General features: G+C 36.4%; 1 protein-coding gene across 1 annotated transcript; it reads right to left on the bottom strand.

Moving 5' to 3' along the window:
* Positions 1–1442: 1442 nt before the first annotated feature.
* On the bottom strand, positions 1443–20841 carry DR1 (down-regulator of transcription 1). The gene is made up of 3 exons (XM_081306732.1): positions 20362–20841; positions 9686–9849; positions 1443–2292 (listed from the first exon to the last, which is right to left on the bottom strand). Exons 1-3 carry the CDS (start codon positions 20579–20581, stop codon positions 2146–2148), a joined length of 531 nt encoding a protein of 176 aa, XP_081162858.1. The 5' UTR covers positions 20582–20841; the 3' UTR covers positions 1443–2145.
* Between the last annotated feature and the right edge of the window lie 1720 nt (positions 20842–22561).

Below are 22561 nucleotides of genomic sequence, written 5' to 3' on the forward strand. Positions count from 1 at the left end.
AAGACTAAAAAGTTTTAATGACTGGCAACATATAACAGTGACTTTTAAAATGCTAAAAATAAAATACTGCTTAATTAGTTTTGTTATGCCTTGCTGTAAATTACAAAAACACAAGTAAAATCACATTTTCTGAAATAACAGTAAACAAACAAGAAATACACCAAATGACCAAAATGTCTTTTGGGTCTAACATTCCTGAAACTAGTAAAAATAGTGATAGATATCTCCCTATAGATCATTAAATATAAAAACAATTTATAAAACACATCAGAATTTTATTGCTTGAAGAATACAGCATATGAAATCACAAGAATGTCAAAATGAAAAGTCATAGGCTTCAAACATATAATACATTATCAGATGCAGTAAAATATTAATTAACCTGAACTCTGCATCAGAAAGAAAAAGGCATGGAAAAATATCTAAGTTGTTTACTTGAGAAATAGATACACTCCAAAAAAAAAAAAAAAGTATAAGAATGTTACAGTACAAATTGGAAAAGCCAATACTTATTAACTTATTATTTCTCTAGACTAGACTACCTTTGGTACTTAAACTTTTTAAAAAACAATTCCATCTCATCCAAACGTACTTCATGGATATGACATCCAGGAAGTAACTTGAAGTAACATTCAGCAAAATTATTAACCTTTTTCTTATATGGGGGAAGTGTATTTGATAAGTATACAATGATGTTTCCCTTTTTCTAAAATGCAAAATATGATTAAGACATCTAATACTTACAAACTTTACTTATTTAGCTCTCCAATTAAAATTGGAATCATGGCAACTAGAATCTATTTTTGGGCTTGGGGAATATAGAAATTTAAATGATTTGGCAACTGACATAGGAATTTAATTACTTCATGTTATTTTAAGTAGCTTTTCCTTTCTGTTTCCAAAATATAATGTGCCATTTTTCTCCAATATGCTGAATTCCTATAATAATCAATACTATACTTTATTTATTGGAACCAGATTAAAGATTCTTCCCTTTAATGAGCAGGTTGAAACTATATGTTTCGTATAGAGTTGATCAATTATGACACTTTCTTTAAAAAGAATCAATTTTTTAAAGCTATTACTCAATTATGATGGAGACAATGTCATTTCAAAAGGTAGCAATGGGATTCTCTAGGCCATCTAGTCAAGAAAATGTAAATGTAATGCTAAAAACAATAAGTAAACTACAACTACAAGTTAAATTTTTTAAAAAGCCCTCTTTCATAGCAAGCATATCCATTAGCTTTCATTTCTTTTCCCTAGCAAAGGTCTGAATATTCATGAACCTCAGTTAAACCAACGGAACCAAGCAATTGTTTCACAAGTCCCACCTATATACTTGAACAATATAAACATGAATGGACTAAGCAAGTAATACTATAACAAGTATTGAACTGGAGTGAAATAGTAAGAATAATGACAGTCTTCAAAATTGGGCAGTCTTTGAAATGTAATAGTGTAGCTCAAGATAAATTATGCTATAATAAAACTAGCTTTCACCTCTACGCAAAACAAAACAAAAAAACATAACTCATCAAATTTATACAACTACTATTGAACACACTCCCTTCCTAGTTTTTAAATGTCTTGTATTGAGGACTCTCTAAATAAGTATATTTATCTGAGCATGTTTATTGCCTGTGTATATACTCATTTTAAAAGACAAAAAATTCAGATAATACATAACTGAACTTCTTTTTCCACCAACCTGATCCAATTTATTCTGCATCACACTGCACCCCACCTCAATTTAAAATTCCCAATTTTAATTTGGTTAAAAGGGCAGAGGAAATGCAAATGCAGATTAAGAACTTCTTTATAAATTCCACTGTATTTTTATAAACTTTAAGTTTTTGTAACACTGTTTATTGATCAAATAAAGGGCTCACTGCTATCTAAAATTTCATAAACGCCATTAAAAATTCAAAATTGATATTCTGAACCTTAAATTTTCAATAGTTCAAAGATACAGTTTTTACATGTATAGCACACAATAGATGAAACTTAACAGCAGACATCCCTAGAATACCAATTGGCAAGTCCACCAAGATGTATACAAAATTACAGATAAGCATTTCTTTCACTGTTTTGTTGTGCAAGAAAAAACATTTATAGAAGAAACACAAACTCAGCTGGTGAATTTCAGATATCATCATCATCATCTTCATCTTGAGAAGATCCTGCCTGATTGGATGCACTGGCTGAGGCAGCAGCAAGCTGGGCTTGTTGGGCAGCCTGCTGCATTTGAAGCCATTCCTGTTGAGCCAATTCTGCTTGTTGCTGTCTTGCCTAAACATCAAACACATAAAAGTAAATAATCTTTTAACCCTCAATGTTAAAGGTAAAAGGTAAAGTAAGACAATTAACTTAACTATAAACTTGGATATTTTCCAACTACTGTATATTTAAGGTACATCTGGAAAACAAGAACTCTGTGATCTTTAGGTTCAATGAAGAAGTTAAAAAAGTTTACAGAAATCAAAATTTTCTTTCTTTGGCTTCTTTCCCTTTATTTAATTTTTCTATCCCCTCATCTGATTACAATTTTGATATAAACATGTTAACATAAAAATTATTTCTGTGGCTTAAAAGTTCTCTGTACAATATCTTTAAGTCTTAGGGAAAAAAAAGTATTACACATGAAGCACTAGCTACCCTGATATTTCTTTCCAAATTTCTATCATAATTCCCTACTCTTATGCTTAAAGAAAAATACAAAACAAAAAACCATAGAACATAAAATGTTTCCCAAATTTACACCATACTTTATCTTTGTTACCTTTACTCTTGCTGGTATTCATTTTATTTGAAATTTCCTAATTTTTACCTATGAAATTAGACCCTTCCTTCAAGTCACATTGAAATACTATTTTCTCCTTCTAGTATCAGTCGATGTATAATCAGGAAATAGAAGTCACACTATGGGAACAGAAAGAATTTAATATAAAGGTTTATTAATTAAGTATAAAGTTGGTAATCGGTAATTGACAAGATACCAAGGAGATGGCAAATATAGGGAACAGCTAACAACCCTAAAACTAGGGAAGAAGCTAGAAATTTTAAAACTCAGAAGTTTAGAGGGACAACCACATGGAACTGAAACTCAAACCTCTGAAGAAGAGGCATAAATTAGTTGGTACTAACATATCTGAGGTTAGAGAAGGACCCAAGGGTTGAGATCCACAACCTTGAGGAGGAAGGTGCATTTATGGTATTAGAGAAAATGCAAACTGGATTCAGTTCTTGCTATAAGACAAACTCATGTAGCCAGAGTGAAGAAGTGTTCCTGGGTTGCTCAAAGGAAATGGAAGTCAAGAGGAAGGAAAAACAACTTGCTACTTTTACTTTTTCTAGCCTTGTAATATCCCTCAAGAGACCCTCCAGTGGCAGGAGATAATGAGGAGATAGGTTAGAAAGCAGATGTGGTTTGCAGAGTACAGAAATCCCCTCATCTATAGTTTCACTTTCCATTGTTTTAGTTACCTATATAGTTACCTATAGTCAACCAATATAATAAACGGAAAACTCTAGAAATAAACCATTCATAAATTTTAAATTGTGTGCCATTATGCAAATGGTGAAATCTCACATTGTCCAGCTTTACCCCACCTAGAATGTGAATCATCCCTCTGCATATCCATGCTGTACATGCTAACCCACCTCTCACTCACTTAATAGCTGTATTGGTTATCAGAAAAAGTGGCATACATTTTCAAAAGATGGTACCACAGATCATTAGCGCAACAGATGGAAGAGAGACCTGTATACGGTTAAAGTCAGAGGAAGTGACTAAGGAAAAGACTAAAGGTATAGTAGTTAAAGACAATTTTTATAGTAAGCTTCCTTTTGCTTCAGAAATTAGTTGTGGCTGTCACAAGTTTTTTTTTGTGTGTAGGATTTGGTAATATCTGTGTTTTCAGGCATCACCTAAGGATTCTCTGTAGATAAGGGGAGTGGGAAGTGGGGTTGGCATAATATGCTAGGTCTAGTAATAAAACACAGCATAGAAAATGGGTTTTTAGATTAAGATAACTACTTAGCTGGCACACTTTTATATCCCCAAAATCTGATATAATATCTCTGACATGAGATCTCTTTTTCATGAGTTAATTAGCCTTAATATTATAGTTATCTTCCTTATCAAAACAGTATTATATTACAATTTTTAGTGTATCTATTTTCTCTCACCTACAAGATATCCTTAGTTTCAAATAAGAACAATATATTCTTCATCTTTGTACATCTGCAGCACCATATATATATATGTCTCATATCAGTGGGGACCCATATGTCAATTGAATTTTTTTTTAAGTTGTTCATGGTATTCTTTCATTATCTTTTTTTTTTTTTTTTGAGAGAGAGAGAGAGAGAGAGAGAGAGAGAGAGAGAGAATGAATTTTAATATTCATTTTTTAGTTTTCAGCGGACACAACATCTTTGTATGTGGCACTGAGGATCGGACCGGGCCGCACGCATGCCAGGTGAGCAGCGCGCTACCACTTGAGCCACATCCCCAGCCCTGTCAATTGAATTTTAATTGAAGATTTGTTGACTCAAGAGCCAGAATCAGGTGATTTGGGTGAGGGTGGTGGTAATGAAGTAGAAGAAAAGAAATATTATTATCTTGGAGAATACTATCCAAGCAACCACAGTATCAAAAGTTAATAAAGGAAGATGTCTAGGTAAATGGCTATTTTGTTATTAAAAACAAACAAACAAACCTTGCCAGGTGCATAGTGGTACACACCTGTAATTTCAGCTACCTACAGGCCAAGACAGCAGAATCTCAAGTTCAAGGCTGGCCCAGGCAACTTAGTAAGACCCTATCTCAAAATTTAAAAAAATAGAGTTGGTGATGTGGCTTAGTGGTAGAGTGTCCCTGGGTTCCATCTCTATTTAATACCACAAAAACAAAACAAAAACTAAAAAAAGTGAACACCTAAGGGGGAAAAAAGTCACTCGATTTGGTGATATCTCTGTGGTAGGGCATAAATCAAACTGCAAGAAAAAGTGGCATACGTTTTCAAAAGATGGTACCATAGATCATTATAGCAACAGATGGAAGAGAGACCTGTATATGGTTAAAGTCAGAAGAAGAAAAGACTAAGGAAAAGACTAAAGGTATTTAGTAGATAAAGACAATTTTTACAGTAAGCTTCCTTTTGTTTTAGAAATTAGAAACCAGCTATTCTAATAACTATTCCTACCTATTTATAAAGAAATAGGCACACAGTTCTAATACATAGGCATATTTATTGTTAGCTTGGCCGTGGCACACACCTCTAATCCCAGCAACTATGGAGGCTAAGGCAGAAGGATCCCAGATTCAAGGCAAGCCTTAGCAACTTAGTGAGACTCTCAGAAACCTAATGAGACTGCCTCAAAATTAATTTAAAAAGAAGTTGATATATAACTCAATGGTAAAACACCCCTGGGTTCAATCCCCCAAACAACACCCCCAACCCTGCCAACAGAAATATTTATTTTTATGGCAGGAATACTCAAAGAGTTCAAAAGAGACTGAATACTTCACTAAAAACATTTAAATGTTCACAAGAAAACTGTGGGGGTGGGGAAGATGTTAATTTAATCAATTTGAGAATACCTACTCTGCATAATTTTGTGACAGAATAAAATTTCAAAGAATTTAACTCCATTAAAGCTTTATCGAAAAGGTGCTTGATTTTATAATTTATTCAATGATCTCTAAAAGTATGTGTTATTTATATTTCAAACTTACTGGCTGTTAGGTACCATGATTCCATATAAGCTTTTATATTTTGTTCTCTGAACACAAAAGTATTTATGCCATTAAAAATTGTTGTTGACTAATATATTTGTATGCATTTCCAAAATTTCTTATTTTCAATGGTATTTACTATTTCTTTCTCTTTTGCCTTCTACCCAGCCGTCCCAAGTACTTATCTTATTTTTTCCCTCATATTTTTATTGGTGCATTACAGTTATACATACTTGTGGGATTTGTTGTTACATATTTGTAACACACAACTTAACAATATAATTTAGCCAATATCATTCCCCAGTAGTTCCCTTTTCTGCCCTTCCTCCCCCAGGTATGTATCTTCTAAAATGAGGATGTGGGGGAAAAAAAAAAAGGTATATACTTTCTAATTCACTGCTTCTTTTTGGAAATTTTCATTATGTGTTAATGTTCTTTTTTGTTTGTTTTGGCTTTTTTTTTCCTTTTGAGTACAGGGGATTGAACTCAGGTGCACTTGACCACTAAGCCACATCCCTACCCCTAATTTGTATTTTGTTTGGAGATAGGGTCTCACTGAGTTGCTTAGTGCCTCACTCTTGCTAAGGCAGGCTTTGAATTTGTGATCCTTCTGCTTCAGCCTCCCGAGCTGTTGGGACTACAGGCATGCGTCACTGTGGCTGGCGTATGTTAACATTCTTACTTCCGAATGATAAAATTATTAATTTATACTTAACTTCAACCTTGATATATTAAAGTTCTCCCCTTCCAAATATCTGCAGTTAGCTTAAAATGAGGTTGTCACTGTGTTACTATTTGAATAAAGTCTAGAAGTAAAATTAATTTAAAAAGATACATTTACTTAGTTCCTTTCATACTAAGAACTTAAGTACTTTTCTCCAGGGAAGAAGTACTAGGTAGCTGCCACAATTTTACCTCTCTGCTAATCTTCTTCATAAAAGTAAATACTAGGAATCTTCACCCACAAGCCAGAGTAAGAATTAAGGGAGATAAGAAAGAGCAATTAGGAGCTGAGGTTGTGGCTCAGTGGTAGCGCGCTTGCCTAGCGTGTATGACGCACTAGGTTCGATTCTCAGTACCATATACAAATAAATAAAATAAAGGTCCATCAAAAACTAAAAAATATTAAAAAGAAAGAGGAATTTAAAAAAGCAGATTATCAGGGGCTCAGTGGCAGAGTGCTTGCCTAGCATGTGTGAGGCACTGGGTTCGATTCTTAGCACCACATATAAATAAAATAAATGGTCCATTAACAACTAAAAAAAACCTTTTTTTTTAAAAAAGCAGATTATCATGATAAAAAGGTGAAGACAGATATGAAGAGGTGAAGACAATTATTTCATTTACCTTTCTGCCCTGGCAAGGATAAATCAAACTCTATTTAAATTTCCAAAATAAATTTACATAGAAAATGGTGACAAGCCATATATGGTGGTGCACACCTATAATTTCAGCAACAGGGGATGTTGAGGCAGGAGGAATGCAAGTTCCAGGCTACCCTGGCAACTTAGTGAGACCCTGTCTCAAAATACAAATTAAAAAGGACTAGGGATGTAGCTAGCTCAGTGTTGAAGTGCCCCTCTGGATACAATCCCCAATATAAGAAAAAAAGGAAGAGAGGAAGGAAGGAAGGAAGAGAGGAAGAGAGGAAGAGAGGAAGGAAGGAAGGAAGGAAGGAAGGAAGGAAGGAAGGAAGGAAGGAAGGAAGGAAGGATCTATTTCCTAAGTTGCAAATGAACATAATAAAATTTACATTATTTTATTAAAATCTTGCAAGGTATGTAAAGAATCTAGCAAAGCGTCTACTTTCTTTCATGTATATTTAATTTGGCGCCCCCTAGTGATCTCCAATAGTAGAGAATCAATAAAATAATAGCTGTTTATGTTTTTAAAAAACATATCCTTGGCGGGGCACTGTGGCGCATACTTGTAATCCCAGTATCTCAAGAGGCTGAGGCAGGAGAATCACAAGTTAAAAACTAGCCTTGGCAATTGAGCCATGCCCCAAGCAACTTAATGAGACCTGTCTCAAAATAAAAAATAAAAAAGGGCTGGGGATGTGGCTCAGTGGTTGAGAATCCCTGGGTTTAATCCCTAGTACCCTCCTGCCCTGGCAAAAAAAATCATCATTCTTTCTTTGGTACCTCATATTCATATGTATTATAATATAGATTATAATATAATTTGCATGTGTTCAGGATTGCCTTAGAGGCCTTTTCCTCTTTTGTACCTATTTCATAGGTTCTTATGATTAAATGAGATAATAAAGGTAAATTATTTGACAACGTGATCAACACATAGGCAAAACTCAATAAATGTTGATAAGTTATTATATTTTTTACTTGTTTAAATGGTACCTCATGCCTAATGCCCAATAAAATTTTATATATATATATATATATATATATATATATAATTATATATATATATATAAATATATATAATGACAAATAGATTTTTTTGTTTGTTTTTGTACCAGGGATTGAACTCAGGGGCAATCGACTACACTAAGCCACATCCCCAGCCCTACTTTGTATTTTATTTAGAGACAGAATCTCACTGAGTTGCTTAGCACCTCACCGTTGCTGAGGCAGGCTTTGAACATGAGATCCTCTTGCCTGATCCTCCTGCCTCAGCCTTCAGGGCAGCTGGGATTACAGGCCTACTCAAATGCTTTTTTTAAATATTTTTTTTAGTTGTAGATGAACACAGTATCTTTACTTATTTTTATGTGGTGCTGAGGATCAAACCCAATGCCTCACACATTCGAGACAAGCGCTTTACCACTGAGCTACAACCCCAGCTTCAAATGCTTTTTTTTTTTAATATATTTTTTAGTTGTAGATGGACACAATATCTTTATTTATTTATTTATTTTAAGAGAGAAATTTTTTTTTAATATTTATTTTTTAGTTTTCGGCAGACACAACATCTTTATTTTATTTTTATGTGTTGCTGAGGATCAAACCCACACACACATGAGGCAAGCAAGAGCTCTACCACCGAGCTGCAACCCCCACTTCAAATGCTTTTTGATGTAAACCAAACTAATATAACTGCAGGAAGACTAATTATGATACTAATTTGAAAGAGTTCGACTAAAATGATACTTCTCAGTTCTCTAATGGCTATTATAGTACCTAATGAAAAATCTCACTTGTATTCAACCCCAAACTATCTTCCAATTTCTTAAAAAATAAAAAAAAAAGTAACAAAACAACAACAAAAAAACCAAGCCTTGCCACCTCTACCTCCTTTTGAAAAATAGAGAGATATTAGTGCTAATCCTTAATAGAGTAAAAATTAGAATTATAAAAAGCAAGAAAGAAGAAAACTTTTCTTCCTTTTTCTGCTCTATTTATTAGTTCTTTTTTTTAATGTTTTTGTTAGTTGCAAATGGACATATTACCTTTATTTTTTATGTGCTGCTGAGTATTGAACCCAGTGCCTCACATGTGTACAACCTTAGCCCCTATTTATTAGTTCTTTAACAAATGTTAAGATTAGAATGTTTTAAAGGTATAATAAAGACCCAATTTAACTACAAATTAGATGTCAATTAGATTTTCCTTGTATCCTCCTTATCATAAAATCTGATACAGTATTTTCTTGTTAAACCATTCATTTTAAATCTTAACATTTAGGTATACTTTTCAGGCTTTTAAATGATCATTCTGTCTGAAAATACATCAAAGTAAAATCTCAGTATTTATTTGGAATGGCTCTCTTTAGAAAACAGGTTGCTGTAAATATTTACTTTTATAAAACCTGAGTCAAACTGGCCAGCTCTAAATATCAGATTCTATAATCAAGTGATTAGCCAGAGAAACAGAATTCTCTAGACACATATGTTGATTTAAGAAGTGATTTCAGAAACCAGTACAATTTCTGTCAACAAACAGGATAGTATTCAGATGAAATAATTTAAAATGTATCACTTACTTTTGCAAATAATTCCTGTTGCTGTCTTAATAACTCTTCTTCAGGAATGCCAAGGTTTTCCAAACGAGAACTGGCCTTTCTTCTTTTTAACGCTACTGTCTTGCATTCTTGTAGGACTTCTTTTACTTCACTGATGTAAGAGCCAAATCCCAAACTTTCTAGAGCTAGAAAAATAAAAATGTGAACGTGATTAAAATATAGCTTTTTTTCCCCACCTATAGAAAATGAAGTTTTTCTGTGTTTTCTGCCATAAAATTTCCTTTTGGTTCACAGTATTTAAAATTACATTTATAGATTTCTATATGGTGATTCATACCTTAAAGGCCTATTCTGTATTTTGAGCCAATAATAAAATTTAGGTGGCTAAAAAAAATAAAATAAATCAATTTAGTTAATCAGTTTTTGTAGTCTTTCAACAATTATGAACCAGAATGTCCTTGGTAAAGATAACCTCAATTCTAACTTCAGGGATTTGCTCTTCAGGGGAAATAACAAATGTGCCCTTACAAATCTACTTTCCTATATAAACTGGTTTTAAAGACATGATTTGCGCTAGCCAATCCCTAAAAAACAAATGCCAGATGTCTTCTTTGATATAAGGAGAGTAACTAAGAACAGAGTAGGGAAGAAGAGCATGAGAAGATGACTAACATTAAACAGGGATGAGAGGTGGGAGGGACAGGGAGAAGGGAAATTGCTTGGAAATGGAAGGAGACCCTTAGGGTTATACAAAATTACATACAAGAGGAAGTGAGGGGAAAGGGAAAAATAATACAAGGGGGAGAAATGAATTACAGTAGACGGGGTAGAGAGAGAAGACGGGAGGGGAGGGGAGGGGAGGGGACGGGGGATAGTAGAGGATAGGAAAGGCAGCAGAATACAACAGACATGAGTATGTCAATATGTAAATCAGTGGAAGTGTAACTGATGTGACTCTGCAATCTGTATACGGGGTAAAAATGGGAGTTCATAACCCACTTGAATCAAAGTGTGAAATATGATATATCAAGAACTATGTTATGTTTTGAACAACCAATAAAAAAAAGACATGATTTGCAACTTCATTTCAAATGTTAAATTGTTTTCATCAAGCTTCTGTGAAAAAAAATCTTGATATGAAAAAGCAAATTACTACTGTTAATTATAATTAATTAACCCTTTCCCTATCTCCCACCCTCTTCCATCCCCAACCCCCATGAAACTTCAGAAAGGCATCATTCTGAGTTCTCTTATATCACATCATCACCACATAATTTTTGGTTTCAAAGAGCGTGGGATACAGTAGAAAAATAAGTGAAGACTAGGCAGCCTAAGTGTTTTCACTTGAATTAATAAACTTTTTTGAAGTGTCAATATAGAAACCAAAACTTTTGGGCTGGAGATGTGGCTCAAGCGGTAGCGCGCTCGCCTGGCATGCGTGCGGCCCGGGTTCGATCCTCAGCACCACATACAGACAAAGATGTTGTGTTCGCCAAATACTAAAAAATAAATATTAAAAAAAAAAAAAACACCAAAACTTTTGTCTTTTCTTTTTTGAATGACATAAACAGTCAAGTATTTCAATAATTAGCCTGGGACAGTAAGAAAGAAAACCAAGTGAATGGCTTATGGTTTCCCACCATATTCATGAAAGTCTGATTTCCTTAACCCTATACTAACTAAGGTCTTCCAGGATCTAGCCCCCCATATCATGCCATTAAATCTCTGCATACTTCTGCTAAATTCCAACAGGAACCAGAGTTTCCCACATTCCCTGATAACAACAATGCATTCAAGGCACAGATCAAACCCCATCTTCAAATCAAGTTTGCCTGATTCTCCCAGACAGATGTAATCTACCCATTTTGAAATCAAACAGATGGGGGATGTGGTTATGCCTCAGTGGTAGAGTACCTGCCTAGTAAGTGTGAGGCACTGGATTTGAGTCTTAGTACCACATAAAAATAAAGGTTTAAAAAAAAAAAAAAAGAAATCAAGCAGATGTAGAACTGAAACCTAGGTGACAGTATTTGTACAGCCTTAGAAACATTGCTTAATATCTCTAAGCTTCAGTTCTTCCACCTATATAATAAGAATAGCATCTATATCATAATCTTCCTATAATCAGAGGCCTTATAGTGGTCAAGTATGTAGGCCCTTGAAGTCAAATTGCCAGGAACTGACTCCAAACTCTATTTCATGTTGGTATATAACTCTAGATAAACCCCTTAACCTCTGTGCCCCAGTTTTCTCACCTCTAAAAAAGAATAGTATCTACATATCATTGGATCAGGAGGCTATAAAGAATAAATGAATATAAATATAAGCTTAAAGGCTGGCCCCACAGAGAGAACAAGATAACATATTTATTATTACAGCTTTATTAGTGTTAGGATTATAGGAATCAACAAGTAATCACTCAAACAACTTGAAATGTTTTCCCTCTATTCTTTTTTCTCTTAAATCTAAAGACAATCTGGTGCTTTGGCACAAACCTCAAGAGTCTGAGGCAGGAGAATCACAAGTTCAAAGCCAGCCCCAGCAACTTGGCAAGGCCCTAAGCAATTTAGCAAGACCCTTGTCAAAATAAAAATATAAAGGGGTGAGGGGATGTGGCTCAGCAGTTAAAGCACCCCTGATACCCCCCCCCAAAAAAAATCATCTAAAGGAGAAGCTTAATAAGTGTACAGGACCCAAACAGCTAACATCATCATATTAATCAAGCCAAACATATTTATAATTTCAAATATTAAATTTACAGAACTAACAAATCAATACAATAGAGAGACAATCTTTCAAGATGGCACAAATTACTAGACATTAAGAAAATCCAGCCAGGTGCAGTGAAGCATGCCTGTAATCCCAGCAACTCAGGAGGCTGAGACAGGAGGATTGCATCTTTGAGGCCAACCTCAGCAACTTAGAGAGGCCCTCAGCAATTAGTGACACCCTGTCTCAAATTTTTTTTTCAATATATATTTTTTTAATATTTATTTTTTAGATCTCGGCAGACACAACATCTTTGTTGGTATGTGGTGCTGAGGACCGAACCCGGGCCGCATGCATGCCAGACGAGCAGACGAGCGCGCTACCGCTCGAGCCACATCCCCAGCCCCCTGTCTCAAATTTTATTTTTTATATGGGGGCTGGGGTTGTGATTCAGCAGTAGAGCACTTGCCTCGCACATGTGAGTACTGGGTTTGATCCTCAGCACCACATAAAAATAAATAAGCAAAACAAAGGTATTATATCCATCTACAACTAAAAAAATATATTTAAAAAGATTTTTTTAAAAAACTGCATTGACCTTAATCTAAATTTTAAACACATTTTAGCTAATAAATATTAAGAAGTGAATATAGTATTCTCCCCACCCCCCCAATACTGGAGGTGAAATTCAGGGGCAGTCTACCATGAGCTACACCCCCCCTGGCCCTTTTTAACTTTTATTTTGGGATAGGGTCTTACTAAGTTACCCAGGCTAGCCTCAAACTTGTGATGCCCCTGCTCAGCCTCCTGAGTCACTGAGATTATAAGCATGTACCACCACACCTGGCTGGAGAGAGTATCTTTTAAACAGTGGGATATTTTACATCATTTGTAATCGTTCCCATTTTACACAAATGAGAATTTTAAAAGATAAACAGAAATGGCTCCTAAACAGGGCCACCATTTAAGATTGTACGTGTTTTTTAAGTTATACAGTACTATCATACCTAAGGAGGTTTAGTTGTACTGTAAACATCATAGATTTGTATATGTTTGTTATACCATTTTTTTTCTGGCAGACTAGTAAAGGTTTTTTTGAACTTGAACAAAGGAAACTTACGGATTGTTGATGAGAGTCTCACTAAGGATCTTATTAGAGTGAAAGTAAAAAGAGAGAAATTAAAAAAACAGAACAAAAAAAACAACTTGGGGGTTAAACAAATACACATCACTTGTTTCCCAGAAGTCTGACTGCTACCCTCTGCCATGTATCTTAAACCTACACCCAGAAAAGTCCATGGTGTATAGGAGGGGAAAAAAATATTTAGCACATTTTCAACTTGAAAGACACATAATAAGGCAGCTACTGAAAAAACAAAAAAAAGGTAAAGACTTCCCCAAGCAACAATCATCTTAATATAGGCTTATTTCACCAAAGTAATATACTCTTGAAAAGTTTTGTTATAACATGAATTTGTTGAATGACTATACTTCAAATGGATAAAGCACATTTTTCATTCAAAATAGTATGATATATAGTACCTTTTAAAATATATAAATCAGTATTCTCTATTTCTTGTTTGTGGGGATGGAAGAGTATGATGCGTTTCATTTAAAATACATTATAAGAACATAGGTCAAGGGCTGGGGTTGTGGATCAGTGGTAGAGTGCTTGCCTAGCACATGTGAGGCATTGGGTTTGATCCTCAACATCACATAAAAATAATGAAATAAAGGTATTGTGTCCATCTACAATTAAAAAAAAATGATAGGTCAAAATGACTTCTTGACTCATTAATCTAGCAAAGGTTTTTAAGACTTTTAAGAATCATATACTTGGAAAGGGTGAGGTGGAGTTGAACTACAGAGATAGGCACTGGGGATGTAGGTACTACAGTTTAAAAGAATAAAGGAGTAAGCTGCATTTAAAATACTGATTCTCTAATCTGTCAGAGAAAGACTTTTCTTTACATGTAGATTTCATATCACTTCATCCTTTTCATTGCTTCTTGGCCTTCCTCTAATAGGTGTCACTTAGTTTCTTCCTGTTTCCTTTTCGTCCTTTCTGAACCTTCTCCATTTCCTTCCCACTTTCATCTACCTCCCAGGCAGCCAGTCCTGCATGCTAAGTGTGTGAAATGACTTCACTTCCATTTCATCTTCAGAGGGTTTTAGAGGGTACCAGGAACTACTCTCTTCCCCTCTCCTACCCTTTCCTCCAGAATGCCAAGGGGCATGCAAAAGGCAGCCAGCTATGATGGGAAGACAGCAATGTCTAGTTGTAGCTGAACTGATTGTAGATGTCCTGGAGATATTGTGAGGAAAACAGGACACTCTTCATCAGAACCCAGGTGATCATAAATGCACACACAGATGCACTCAGAGCTGCGTCCTCAATTCCCTAACCTGCTTAGGTGGAGCAGGCAGGCTGGTCTGATGACTTTTTCCCTGGTGCTCCCTTAAGGGAAAGGCAGGACTCAGGCACTGCTCTGAGTAGGTTGCTGGGGTGGCCAAACTGGTGCTGCCCCTGGCATAACCCCTACTCTACATTTTTGGTTGTTTTTAAGAAACACAATAAAGAAGGGTGTCATTTTGGATTTTTGGTTGTTTTTAAGAAACACAATAAAGAAGGGTGTCATTTTGGACTCTGTCATTCAGGTGGTTGCCAATTCTTCACCAGAAGAGGAAACACATCCCTTGCAACCACCTTGCCCTCCTTCAAACCAAAGTGTGGCCTGACTTTTTCTTCCTATTTAGTTTTCTTCCTTTACTCCCCTTTTTGTGCTTAATGTATTAAAATAGGCAGGTGTTGGGATGTCCCTGTAAATTAGTTCCAGAATGAGGTGTCTCTCTCTCTCTCTCTCTCTCTATATATATATATATACTATATCAATAGGAATGTCTGACTCTCATAAAGGGACATTAGTAGCTGCTGCAGGTCCTGTTCGGAAACCCCATGTACAATTCCCAGTTTTTTGTGTTAGTGTGGGAGACATTTTGGTTCTTGTGTTTGGATCTCCTTTTTTTTTTTTTTAATATTAATTTTTAGTTGTAATTGGACACAATACCTTCATTTTATTTATTTATTTTTATGTGGTACTGAGGATCGAACCCAGAGTCGCACACATGCAAGGCGAGCACTCCACCGCTGAGCCACAACCCCAGCCCTCTTTTTTTTTAAAAAAAATATTTTTTTAGTTGTTGATAGACCTTTATTTTTTATTTATTTATATGTGGTGCTGAGAATTGAACCCAGTGCCTCACATATGCCAGGCAAGTGTACTACTGATGAGCCCCAGCCCTGTATCTTCTTTTTATGATTGCTATACCAACCCATGTCTTTCTGGGGAGGGGTGAAAAGAGATTTGGAAAAAAAAAAAAAAAAGTTTAGAAATTAAAAAAAAAAAATCCTCCATGATATCACTATTCTTGGGAATCTAATGAGATAATGGCAGAGAAGATATTTCTGGGAATTGTACATGGGGTTTCCAATACACCTTCCAATGGCAGAGTAAAATTCACCATCTACATCCTACCCGTATCTACCACAATGCCAAGCAAGTGCTTAGCAGTATTCACTAAATAATTGTTGAGTGGTAGAAGCAAAACAAAAACAAAAGATTTAGGCTTGCTGGGTGTAGTGGTACATTTCTGTAATCCCAGTTTAGGAGGCTAAGGCAGGAGGATTACAAGTTCAAAGCCATCCTCAGCAACTTAGTAAAGCCCTAAGTAACTTATATATATATATATTTTTTTAAAGGGCTGGGGATGTGGCTCAGTGGTTAAGCACCCCTGAATTCAACCCCTGACACAAATAAATAAATAACGATGTGGGCTCAATAGTAGATTGCTTGTTTAGCATGCACAAGGATCTGGGTTCCATCTCCAGTATACCTACCACAAAATATCAATTTTAAGAAAAAGAATAATAAAAATCCAACCTTGAAAAGTACTTGATATAAATTATATTGTGCAAATTACACGTGTCCCTTTGGAGGGAAAATCTACATGAATGACTATTTAGAGAATACAATATATCATTCTCCTTCTTCATTATTACAACTTATCTGTAATCATGCAGATCCTCTAATTTCAAAATTGCTTCCCACCTAGTTTCCAAAAAAGATTATGATTTAGGCTTTGGAGCAAAGCTACTCAAAGTGTGGTCCAGAGACTTGCATCAGATGTGCTTGTAATGGCTGCTGCTTGAACTGCATGCAATGAGTTAAGGATGGAAATTCAAAATAAGCATTTAAGAATGTTTATAACAATCTGACAAAGTAATTTTATGTTTATTGAACCTAATAACAAAAAAGCACGTTTTAACTTTATGTATGCTTTTCATTTTATTTTCCAGGGATCTATTTTTATTGTATGTTACAAAAGTACCAGTGTAAGAGGGACTAGAATTTTAAAAGGTCTTTAAAAGTCAATTAGCAGGGGATAGGAAAGGTAGCAGAATACAACAGTTACTAATAGAGCATTATGTAAAATTGTGGATGTGTAACCGACGTGATTCTGCAATCTGCATTTGGGGTAAAAATTGGGAGTTCATAACCCACTTCAATCTAATGTATGAAATATGATATGTCAAGAGCTTTGTAATGTTGTGAACAACCAATAAAAAAAAAAAGTCAATTAGCAAGACCTGTCTCAAAAAATAAATAAATAAATAAAAAGACAGGTTACAACTCAGTGTTAGAGAACCCCTGGGTTCAATTCTCAGAACCATTAAAAAAAAAAAAAAGCTTGAAAGCTATAACTCACATCAAATATTATTTATACATAAGTGGAGAGACCTTAATTAACAGATTTGCTTAAGGCTAAAGAACTTCCAATGTAGATTCTTACAGCCCTTAAATTCTCAAATGTCAATTCATTCCATAACACAACAGAACATGTTAGAACTCTTAAGAGTATGTGTTCAGCAGGACCTGGTGGCGCATGCCTATAATCCTAGCAACTCAGGAGGCCAAGGCAGGAAGATCTCGGGTTCAAGGCCAGCCTCAGCAGTTCACTGAGACCCTGTCTCAAAATAAAAAATAAAAAGGACTGGGGCTGGGCTTGGGATGTGGCTCAAGTGGTAGCGTGCTCACTTGGCATGCATGAGGCACTGGGTTCAATCCTTAGCACCACATAAAAGAAAATAAAGATATTGTGTCCACCTAAAACTAAAAAATAAATATTAAAAAAAAAAAAAGAACTGGGGCTATAGCTCAGTGGTAAAGAGGAGCTAGGTTCACTCCCCAGTACCAAAAAAAAAAAAAAAAAAAAAGGTATTCACAAAAAAACAGTAATAAAACAATTTTAATAGTTTATAACTTCCTCTAGATATCTATGATTTCCAATATCAAGTCTACTTTCTTAAACTCAAATAATCAAAACAGAAAAAAAGTTTTAATTAAATTACTGTATTTCGCAGATTTAATGGTTGATAAAATTATTTCAGCCTTAATTTGCATTTAACAGAACTGTCTCTGAATGCTTAAGGCGCTCAGTTAAAGCCAAATCACACTGAACAAGGGAAATGGCCTGAAGCAGTCTAGTTAATTAAACTTACTGAAGGCCCAAACTTAAACATGTGAGAACCTTATCACTTTAAAATGTATATTGTTAATTGTTATTATAAAATTATTATTAGCAAGACCCTGTCTTTAAAAAACAATAAAAATAAAAAGCACTAGGAATATAGTTCAGTGGTAAAGTCTCTGTGGCTTTCAATACCCAGTTAAAAAAAAAAAAAAAAAAAAAAAAAGCAACATTACAAGAAAAAAAACTGGAGATTTTTTTTTTCTTTTTTTTTTTTGGTGGTATTGGGAATCGAACCCAAGGCCTTGTGCATGCAAGGTAAGCACTCTACAACTGAGCTACATCCCCAGCTCTGGTAAAATTTTAAGACTGTAACAGATCAACACCTGATTTTTTAAAATTAACAGACTGTCCTCATTACACACAGAAAAATTTTCTTTCACTGTAACTTTCTGACTCATACTGAATTTAGCATGTTCCAAAGTTGAACTATTTAGCATACGGCTTGCTACAGCTGCACTTTTATTCCATCATGTCAATCAGAAATCTAAATATAACCTAGAAAAGAATAAACTCTTCCCAAGAAGACAGACTGTAATGTTATTAGATTTTTAAACAGATCCCCACTTTTGTGCTGTAAACAAATGTAGGCAGATCCTGTTGAAATCTTATGCAATTTTCATTAAAAATGGAATGTTGATATAAAGTTCTTTATAAAAAAAAAAATATATATATATATATATAAAACTTGTGGATGAACACAATACCTTTACTTTATTTATTTATTTTTATGTGGTGCTGAGAATCAAACCCAGTGCCTCACATGTGCTAGGCAAGTGCTCTACCACTGAGCTACAACCCCAGCCCAAAAGTTCTTTTTTGAGTTGTAAAAGGAACTTATAGCTATTTGTGTTGGATAATCTTGTGAAAGATTTATGACAGCAATCACACATACTATGTTAAAAATTAAAACACAAGAAGAAAAACTGACAACTCGGTTTTCACTTGCTACTTAGCACACTAAACAAGTAGAGGGTAAAAATCACTGTAAGACTCAAATATGCTTCTTCCTAGGGGTTTTTCCTCCTATGTACAAAATGGCAGAAACTATGTGTTTCTCCCTGCCCCTTGCTGGGTATCCAACCCAGGTACTGGGTCTGGAACATGATAGGCAGGTGCTCTACCACTGAACTACATCGCCAGCCCAGTAGGGAATATTTTAAATCTACCTCCAGGACCCTAATAAAGGATCAAAAATGAAATACTTAATCTTTTGTCAATATTGACAGTAAAATAGTAGACACAGTCAATATGAGCAGATGTGTTCTCCATTTGACAATAACAGGAAAGTTAAACCATTAAAAAAACGACCTGCATACTAATATGGTTAAAATTGAACATGATTTTCTTCTGACTTCAAAAGCAATCAAGAAATTGTTAGAATTTTAATTAGGTTATTACAAAAAAAGTTATCACCTCGAATCCAACTTTTTCATAAGGGTATGAAAAGTCACAGAAAGTGTATTCCAAAACATTGCAACTGGTATCTTCCCTCCCAGAAACCATCGGAATACAGTCTCCCAAATCCCTATTATTGGACTATCCTTTCCAAGATACAGGAGAAGAAATGCCAAAACTTTCAGAAGTGCTTTTCAATAAAAGCTTGAGAGAGTAAAAAAAAAAAAAAAAAAGAATCTACCTCCAAATAGGAATGGCAGCAATGATAGGGAAATGTTCCACTAAAAAAGAAAAAAAGCATCCTTTAAATAATCTTTCAATCTAAGCTTTAAAAACTTATCTCTAAAGAACAAAGCCAGCAACATAAAACCAAAAAGAAAAAGAAAAAAAAAATTAAGGAAAAGGAGAACAGCCTTTTTCTTACAGAATAGGAGTGCTTTGGTAACTTGTAGATTAATGTGCCACCATCAAATCATATTTAAAGCAGAAAATATACTTCCTTTATTCAACACCAATAAACTTTACAACACCGAACACACTCATATTGAGTTTTTAAAATTTATGTGTTCAAAAAAATGAATCTTTTCCTCTACATCGTGAAAAGGCCAGGTGGGGAAGAAATGCTACAACTTTACTCTTGCCTGAAGTTCTTCTGTCTAAAGGAAGAACTCCTGGGTTCTTTCTCAGTTATCATTATCCAAGTTCAACTGCAGACAGGCAATTCTTGTTGCTTTGAGACCTAGAGATAAATTATACTGATACCTCTTGTTTGGAGGATAAATGTTGACCTTAATATTTGCATTCCCTCCTGTATTCACTGGATAAAAATTACCCCCAAAATGCTACATATGTATTTTCTTAAGGCATCAGCTGCCTCCTTGCTTGTGTGGCTTTTTCTTTAACACCTACTTACCAGGAAGAGGAATGAAGGCTTTTTGAAACGAACTAGTAAACTGTCCCCCTGGACATTCAGTTAAACCCAATTCCACACAAAGACTTACCTTGTATGACATGCTCTGGTGAGATGGTCTTCTTTTCCGATTTGTTGCAAATTTCATTGGCTTCAGAAGATATAAGGTGAATGAATTCGGTGCAGCAGTTCACCACCAGCTCTCGGGCATCGTTGGCCACCCGGACATTGGGGAGAGTCTCTTTGATCATCTTATTGATAGCAGCTCTGGGGATAGTGAGATCATCATCGTTGCCAGACGAGGAAGCCATCGTACCTTCCTGTCTTTCTAACCCGACTTTTAAAACACTCCCCGGCTCTAGTCCACAACTCCACCGAGATTTCTCAAAAGGTTGCCCTCAGAGTGATCCGAGGGGCGCTCTTAGAAGAGGGTACAGAAAATGAAAAAGGGGGAGGAGCGAACTCCAGAGGACGAGGAACACTGGACTGAGAGATTAAGGGCGAGTTAGATAAGAGTAAAGTCGGGGGCTTGGAGATTCTGGGGACAGCACTGTCCGGCTTAGGGAGGGGAACCGAAGGGTGGTCTGGAAATTTTGAGTGGATGGGGAACCACCTCCTTGTCTCCTCAGAGGGGTGGGTGCTATCGCCTAAGCTGTTCCCAACACTGCTGGCGCAGAGGCAAGATCCAGAGGAATTGGCTTCGCAGCGGTACCGGGGAGACACTAAAAGGGCTGGGCTCTACAGAGACCGAGACTCTGTTGCTGCTGCTGTTGCTGCTGCTGCTGCCTCCGCCGTCGCCGTCGCCGCCGCCGCCGCAAGCAGCCGTTGCCGCCGCCCCAGCCAAACCATCCTTCAGACACCCGCGCCGCCGCCTCACAACATGTCGGCCGCGGCCGCAGCTACAACGGCGGCGGCCGCCTAGGAACGAATACGGTCAAAACCGGGCACAAGGGAAGCCTCAGTGGTGGCAGCTGTGGCCGTTTAGCTCGAATGCAGGTCGCGGAAGCCAAGACTACAGCAACGGTGGTCCCTCCAGAGGCCGGGAACGTTTGCTGGAAGCTGCTCCCGACACCCTTTGCGCCACCGGAAGTCTCCCCCAGGTTCCTCCCTCTCAGCCAGACCGACTTCCGGGTTCGCCTGGCTCCCTTCCCCCACTCACACCGTTGGGAACCGCCCGTCTTCAGCGCCAGCATCTTCCGCCTGACGCTGTGCCGGCCCGCGCCCCGGATCCCATCCCTTGTACAGGGGCCATTGCTCGGCGAGCACGCACCTCTAGGCACCGGCGAGGCCCAAGCTCGCTCCGGGGTTGGGCGTCAGATCGTGAAGGCCAGGAAGCATAGGCAGGCGTGGGTGGATCATCTTTTCCCCTCCGAACCAGCGGAACCCCGTTTGAAGACTAGAGCTCTAGAGTCTTTACTATGAGATTATCATTTGCATTCTTTTAGGAGCCCGAAGTGGGATTGAAAGTGAGAGGAATTGGGGCCTGACTCAGGAGTGGAATATGGGGAAAGCAGATCCCCATGTGCCTGTGTCTTCATGGTCTGAAGGGGAAAAAAAAAAAAAAAAAAAGCCTTTCAAGATAGCTAGCAGACGTCATTTGAATCAAAACTTTCCATGGCCCACCACCACCCACTTTTTCGTTTATGAGAATTGGGACATTTAAAGAAGTGCCACTAGCCACAAACTGCTAAACCAAAAGCTAAAGTCAGATCCAACGTAGTGTAAATACGGAGTATACTCTGAGCCATGTTACAAGGTTCAGATTTAGTTGTTTTTCATGGTGTATAAGGCAGGATGACTCCCTCCCCCGGTGCTGGGAATTAAATCCAAGGCCTCCCGCATGTTAGGAAAGCTCATGCTAGGTACATCTTTAGCCCTGCAGGATGACTTCTGAAGGGAAGGAAAAGAATGTTAGAGCGTCTTAAGCAACTCTGATTTTTTCCATAGTAACTGATAGTACCAACAGCCAGCGTCAGGTTCTTTACGGAAATTGCATTATTTTTAAAAAAGTTTTTTTTTAACTTCTTAAAAATTTATTTCTTTTTATGTGGTGCTGAGGATCAAACTCAATGCCTCTCACGTGCTAGGTACCCGAGCCCAGAAATTGCATTACTTTTTAAAAAACGCCCCATATTGTCATGTGGAAGAAGAGACATTATAAATCGTGGGATGTTGCAATTTCTAAAAAGTAATTGATGGGTTTTGGAATGCAAATTTGGTGGTTGAGGGCTTTTTTTTTTTATTAGTTGCTCAAGACAATACAATGATCTGGACATATCATACATTTGATT

This window comes from Spermophilus citellus, assembly GCF_964194105.1.
Source record: "Spermophilus citellus genome assembly, chromosome: 9".
NCBI classification, from domain to species: Eukaryota; Metazoa; Chordata; class Mammalia; order Rodentia; family Sciuridae; genus Spermophilus; species Spermophilus citellus.

Bases quoted from the DNA above. Each gene is read 5' to 3' on its own strand.
- DR1 (XM_081306732.1), bottom strand. From the start codon at position 20,581: ATGGCTTCCTCGTCTGGCAACGATGATGATCTCACTATCCCCAGAGCT. The intron at 9,850-20,361 runs GTAAGTCTTTGT...TTATTTTTCTAG, and splicing joins ACCAGAGCATGTCATACAAG to CTCTAGAAAGTTTGGGATTT. The intron at 2,293-9,685 runs GTAAGTGATACA...TTTGATGTTTAG, and splicing joins AACAGGAATTATTTGCAAAA to GCAAGACAGCAACAAGCAGA.